The 7,505-nt window shown below is 33.5% G+C and overlaps 1 protein-coding gene across 1 annotated transcript in view; it reads right to left on the minus strand.

Moving 5' to 3' along the window:
* Positions 1–6,679, minus strand: part of THEMIS (thymocyte selection associated) — a 187,834-nt gene extending 181,155 nt beyond the window's left edge. Inside the window, exon 1 of the mRNA XM_047860584.1 lies at positions 6,445–6,679. Coding sequence (XP_047716540.1) covers positions 6,445–6,535 — 91 coding nt within the window. The 5' untranslated portion in view covers positions 6,536–6,679. The remainder of the gene's footprint in view (positions 1–6,444) is intronic.
* Between the last annotated feature and the right edge of the window lie 826 nt (positions 6,680–7,505).

Consider the following 7,505-nt stretch of genomic DNA (forward strand, 5'->3'; position numbering starts at 1 on the left):
ATAAGCAGTGAGAGCAAAATCTGAATGAAACAATTTAAAAATCCAGGCTACTTGGGATATATAGAGAGATATTATACCAAACACAAAACATATGTTTTCTTTGAGCACATGTGAAATATTCCAAAGCAGGATATATTTCATACCATGAAGAAATAGAAGCCTCAATCAATTCCGAGGAAACAATATAATACAATCTATTGTTTTCTAACAACATACAATAAAATTACTAATTAAAAGCAAAGATCCTAAAAGAAATCCCATATTATGGTAAATAAATAAAATAAATAGTCATTGGATTGAAAAGGAACAAACTGCACTTTGAAGTGCATAACAGAGAAAACACTACATGGTAAAATTCATGAGGAGTCGTTAAAGAAGTACTTAGAGGAAAAATTATAGTTTTAAACTATAATCAAGAGGATCAAGAAATGTTTTTAAAATGACTACTGATTCAACCTAGGAAACTAGAGAATAAGCAAGGGAACAAACAGAGAAATGAAAGAAAATAATGAAAATCAAGTCAGAAATCAATAAAAGCAGCAAAGGAATAGAGAATATTAATGAAACCAAATTCTGATTTCCCCTCCAAAAAATTCTGTGGTTGGTCAGTAGTTCATACAGGAGAATTCTAGCAAATTTTAGGGAAGAAATTAAAAGTTTCTCTTTTTTTTTTTAATTACCCAGAAAATGCTTAATTCTCTGTAGTTAATTTCAGGAAGCTAGTTTTATCTTGAATCTGAAACAGATGAATTTATTAGTTCATTTCAATTATGATTAAATGCAAAAATCTTAAATATAATATTAAATTTCTACATTGTATTTTGAAAATGTGGATATAATATGAAAGGATTCTTCAACTCAAAAAAATCTTTAAAGGTAATGTGTATTAACAGACTAAAGAAGCCAAAGTACATTATTATCTTATCAATGAAGAGAAAAATATTCATTGGGTTCAATATATATTTATTATGAAAACACCTAGCAAGCAGGAAATAGATGAAAACTTCCTTAATTTAGTGAAGGTTAAATACCAATTTTATTATTAATTTTTTAAGTTTACTTATTTATTTTTGAGAAATAAAGCACAAGCAGGGGAGCGGCAAAAAGATAAGGAGAGAGAGAGAATTCCGAACAGGCTCTATGCTGTCAGCACAGAGCCCAATTCAGGGCTCGAACTCACAAATCGTGAGATCATGACCTGAGCCGAAATCAAGAGTTGGATGCTTAACCAACTGAGCCACCCAGGCGCCCCAGGTTGAATACCAATTTTAGAACATTACACTTAAAAAGAAGGAATTTTTGATGCATTTCCTTTATGATTAGGAATTAGACAAGGATTTTCACTACTGTTTATATACTACTGGAGGCCCTGGCCTACTGTGAAGGTAAGAAAAAAAAAAGGTTGTAAAATATAGTAGGAAAGTGATGCAACTCTTGATACTTTCTAATAATATCAGTATCTATTGGTTTTAGGAAAGCCAATGAAATAAAAAAGATAAACTATTAGAATTAATGAGTGTTCATTAGTACTGTTGATATTTACTTGCATTTCTTTGGTGATAATCAATGCGAAAACAAAAGATATATGATTATTAGTCAATATAGCAATGTATATACACATATGTAAGTAAGTGTGTGCATTCTAGGAAACATTATCTTGAACTCTAATACATGATCTAGAAGATGAGTTTTGCTTTTCTGTTTTTGTTTTAATGAGAGAGAAACATTGCTCATAGATAGGAAGACCTTACTATTTAGAACTTGGAAGTCATAATTGATCTCTATATTAGAAATTCCAGCTCAGAATGGTTTCATTAAGAATACTACTAAATATTTAAATGAGAAGTAACACCATATTTGCACATCTTTAAAAGAATTGAAAAAGACTCTACCCAAAGAAGTTCTATTAAGTTCAACATAACTCAGTACAAAAACATGGCTAGGACATTATAAGAAATAAAAATTATAAGCCAATTTCATTCTCTAAAAGAGATATAAAAATCCTAAAAGAAAAAAAAATTAGTGAACCAAATTTAGTGTTATATGACCAAATTGGTTTTATTCCTCATGGAAAATGCTTATTTAACATTTTAAAAATGAATCAATATAAAAAACATAATCATCACAAAAATCACAGAAAGAATATGTGATGAGTTAAATGCACATTCATGATTAAAAATTATTATTAGAAAATTGGATACTTCTTTAATTTAAAACAAACATACTTCAAGATGAATTATTGAAATTTTCTGTGGTTGTAAATAGAGATGGGGGGGTTATCATTACTCCTATTTAGTATTACATTAGAAACACTAATCAGTTCTTTAACTGAAAAAAAAAATGGAAAGAAAAGATGAGATCTGTCAATGTTCATAAAATACATGACTGTGTATATAACAAATCCAAAATAATCTAAAGATATGTTTTTAGAATTCAACAAACACAACAAAGAGAAAATGAAAGTTTCAAAAGGTACTATTTATAATGGAATGAAAAAAAAATCAAGAATAAAAGGAAGTGCAAGAACTCCACACACAAAAAAGCTATAAAATGAAAAGAGATCTATATAACTAGATAGCTATACCAGGTTTATGGATCAGAAGACTTAATTTAAAATGGTGCCAATTTGGGGCACCTGCGTGGCTCAGTCAGTTGAGTGTCCCACTTTGGCTCAGGTCATGATCTCATGGTCCGTGAGTTCGAGCCCCATGTTGGGATCTATGCTGACAGCTCAGAACCTGAAGCCTGCTTTGGATTCTGTGTCTCCCTCTCTCTCTCTGCCCCTCCCCCTTCATGTTCTGTCTCTCTCTCTCTGTCAAAAATAAATAAACATTAAAAAAAAATTTTAAATGGTGCCAATTCTCTCTAAACCAAGGCATTGCTAAGCAAAATGCCAAGAACACTTTTGTGGAAGTTGGTAAGTTAAATGTACATGAAACATATATGAAAATTCACACTGCCTAACCTGAAAGAGAATAATAAATTGGAAGAACTTATTCTACATTATAATTCTCAATTTTGGCTGCATGTTATAATCATCAGGGAGATTTTCCAAAACCTGATGGTGACACCGCACTTATCACATAATTAAATCCTTATCTTCTGAGGAGAGACCTAGGCATCGATATTTTCGATATTTCCCAGGTGTTTCATGTGCAACCAAGTTTGAGAACCACAGGTCTTAGAGCATATCATCATATATAACATAACCTAAATTATGTATTGTTGCAAACCTGCTTTAACTAAAATACGGTGAAATTAATGTAAGAATAGCAATTAGTTGAATGGAACAGAATAGATGCTGTGGAAGGAGACCCACACATGTATGGGCACTGTTAATGACTAATGTAGCCCAGTAAGGCAGTAGGAAAAAGGCAGTTTTTCAATAAAAGTCACTGCACCAATTGGCTCCATAGAAGAAAAAAATAAACACTAATTTCAACCTCAAATCATATACAAAAAAAAATCAATTTTAGTAGATTACAGATCTAAAGGAGGGAGTAAACAAATGGAATAGATGCTGAGAGAATGTCTTCATGAACTTAGGATAAAGAAAATTCTGACAACACACAAAAAGGAAAATAATTATAAACTGACTACATTAACACTAAAATTAAAAACTTCCATTCATCAAAAGGCGACATTTAGAAAATGAAATGTCAATTTATGGACTGAGAGAAGACATTTGCAACACAGGTAACTGACAAAAACTGATAAAGGGTCAGGACCCTCTCTTTCTCTCTCTCTCTCTCTCTCTCTCTCTCTCTCTCTCTCCACACACACACACACACACACACACACACACACACATACATACATATAAATGCATATATATACACATATGTATGTATTTAAATTTATAAACTCCAATAAAGAAATGAGCCACCAACATGAACAATGTCTTTCACAAAATAGAATTTCCTAGGTGCCTGGCTGGCTCAGTCGGTGGAGCGTGTGGCTCTTGATCTCAGAGATGTGAGTTTGAGCCCCATGTTAGGTTTAGAAATTACTTAAAAATAAAATCTTTAAAAAAAATAGCATTTCTAAAAGGCCATTAGTCACCAGGGATATGCAAACTAACCATGAGCTACCCTTATACTCTTCACAGAGTAACTGCAATTACGAAGACTGATAACATCAAGTGCTACCAAAGACATGGATTAATTGGGACTTTCATAGATTGCTGATGGGAATATAAATTGGTATAACTACTTACTTGGAAAAATTGTTTTTCATTATCTATCAAGGCTAAACATATACATAGCATATGACATGGCAACTCCACTTATTCATATACCCAACTGACTGCACATACAAGTGAACACACTTGGACAAGAATGTTAATGACATTACTGGTAACAGCTCCAAAGTGGAAATAATCCAAATGTCCGTTAGCAATAGAATGGATAAACAAATTGTGGTATATTTATCCAACAGACTATTATACACACTATATAGAATATCATGGGTTAATTTTACAAAGATAATGTTGAACATATATGCCAACCAGAAAGAATACATACTATCATTTTTCATTTGTGTAAGTTCATAAATGGACAAAAGTCAGGATAATGGTTACCTTTGGAGAAGATGGTGGATAATGATTGAGAAAGGGCACAAACTAGAGCTTTCAGAATATTTGCAATTTTCTATTTCTTGACTACAGTGGTGGTTATATAAATGTGTTTACTTGTAAAAATTCATCAAGTTGTTCACTCTTTTCTCTTAATTGAAGTGTAACATAGCAGTGACGTAGTAAAGAATGAAGATGGTTGGAACACATGGAGAGACATGCTATATTCTTTTGTAAGATGACATAAAGATGCCAATTTTTCTCAAGTTAATCTATAAACTCAATACAATCTAATGCAAATTCTAGTAGGATTTCTTAAGTAACTAATTTCTCTAAAAACATAATTACAAGGTCTATGAACAGCTAAGTCAACTTAGAAAAAAGGAGTAGAAACAAGGTACTGGTCTATACATGAAATATATTTTAACACTTAGTCTGGAACCATTGTTACACACATTGGGTGATTTGGGCACAATCAAGAAAAAACAGACTGATGGAATAGAAGAAATATTTCAGAGACAGACTGATCCAGATGTGAGTACCTAATATGATGTAAAAGTAGCCACATAAATCAATTGGGAAAGGATGACTAGCTTCTCAAATGGTACTGGGAAATCAGATTTATTATATGGAAAAATCTAAAACTGGATCCCTCCATACCATATCTAATCCTCCAAATGGTTTAAAAACTAAATGAGAAATATAAAACTGTAAAGTTGGTATATAATAATAAAAATATCTCTGTAATTTCGTATGCAAAGCTTCAAAAACACAAACGATGAAACCAAAAAAAAAATGATTTGGGGCTGGCGTAGGAACAAAGATACATTTCTTAATATTGTATACATGGAAAAATACGGTCTGATTCCATATAATCAATTGACAAATGAATTAAACAAAATCCAGTGCTAAGCTGATATAGCAGAGGTGTGTGTGTGTGTGTGTGTGTGTATGAACTAGGTCTGATATTTGTCAATTTTTATTGCATAATATAATAATATATATGTAACACATTATTTTGTCTTGAATGAGAAAGATTGGACTGCCAGAAGTTATTTACCTTAATTTTCCAGTAGTTTGTCTGGATCTAATTCTATTACTGCCCCAACCCTACCACTCTTGTGACCAAAAATATATATTTTCCTAGAAAATAACTCTTTGTCTTGCATGTATTCAAAGTAATTCCGTAAAGATTCTAGGGTACCTGTTAATAGGCTTTAACATTTTTCTACTGAACTAACATCATAAGTCACATCGAAGCACACTAACTTATTACATAATCTTAATGAAACCCTGATTTTTCAATACAGATTCTTAAAAATTATCTTGCAATTAGTAGATATTAATTTCTATGCCTTCAAATAAGAATGTCATTATCTAAAGAGTTAGGAGTTAGGCCACTCCAGAAGAAGTGAGAGAAATGTTGGCATAAGCAACATTGCAAAGTGGTTCAGAGTTTGGTTAGTTTTTCTTTCTAAACACTGTGCTTTTAATAATTGTTTTTGTTTTTGAAAAATACTTTTTTTATATCCTAGAAATATAAACATGGATAGCGACTCTTCACTCTTGGAGTATAACCCATTTCAAAGAGGCGGAAATAATTTACCACTCATGTTGGACTATCTGAAGGCCTCCAGAAAGCTCACGCTTTTCACTCCATTCCTTTTCCCTATCTACCCCAGAGTCCTATTAGTTTCTCTTCTCTAGCACTCTTAGATTGTGACTGTTTTGTCAGTTACTTTCTCTCTTTTGTGATCACCTTCCTTTCAAAGGAACTCACATATTTTCTATTAAAATTTCCCCCTCCGGTTTCCAAGAGTACATATCTTATGAGAACTTTCTAGCCAGCCAAGGGATAGGAGAGTGCTTACCTTCAAAATAGATGCCCGACTGGACTTCTAGAACCCTGGGAAGGGTCCTGAGGTCAAGGGAGTGAACGAATTCCTCCAGCGTCATTGCCATTGCGCTGACTTGGGTCTTGTGCAGACCTGGTACTTACAGAAGCTCCTGGCTTCTGGGTGTCACTTGTCTGCAGCTGTAGTTTCCCCTTCTCATTCCTCCCTCAGGCAGGCAGGGATGTCACGCTACCGTCCAACTGGGGTGGAGTAGCTCTATGTGGGTAAGACTGTGAAGAGGGAAGGAGGAGGCAGGGGACAAAAGGTGTGACAGCTCTTTTTGTTCTCATTGTGGCTTCATTTCCTTCTGATGCTGAAGTAGAACAGGATGGGGGGGGGGGTGGTGAGCATGTCTAAACAGACAATGCTAAAAAAAAATGAGAGCTGATTAGCAGCTCGCTCTGTCTGTTGCCAGCCAACAGCAGCAAGACTGGAGTGAGAGTTGCTTGTGGCTTTTCAAAACCAGAAAGGAACAGGAATACAGGACAAGAGTCTAATCTTAAAAATGGCACCATGTTAATTCTTTATCTCTTTAGTTCATTTCTAAAATTTGGCTTTGTGCCTTATTTGCATACCCTCAGTGCTTTCATATTAAATTTGGTTACAAAAGTGCTTTGTGTCAGCTCTTTTGAGAAATCTGATACTCTGAAAAGAGAGGATCGAAACCAGTTTTTATTCTTCCACATTAAAAATTTTGCTGAATCTTAAAGGGCGGTGGGGGAGGGGTACAATATGCAAAGTGAAACAGTAAATTAATCCAGTAAATTAACATGAATTTTTTAATCACCACAGTATCGTGAAAGTATCTAAATCTGTTGCAAGGAAACAGTTTCCTGGGTTTGGCTCTGCTTTTGATGTAGAGGTGACTTCACCTTAACTTCTCTGTGCCTAATTTGGTTCAATTATTAAATGAAAAAAAAAAAAAAAAGTAGAAGGAGTCAAATAAATTAAACAATTTCTTCCCAGGCTAAAATTCTGCAGTTTTGATTCTGTGGTCCAAACTTTACCTGGGGAAAATGCCTGAAGTCAAAGGAAGC

The sequence above is a fragment of the Prionailurus viverrinus genome, chromosome B2 (assembly GCF_022837055.1).
Source record: "Prionailurus viverrinus isolate Anna chromosome B2, UM_Priviv_1.0, whole genome shotgun sequence".
In the NCBI taxonomy this organism is placed as follows: Eukaryota; Metazoa; Chordata; class Mammalia; order Carnivora; family Felidae; genus Prionailurus; species Prionailurus viverrinus.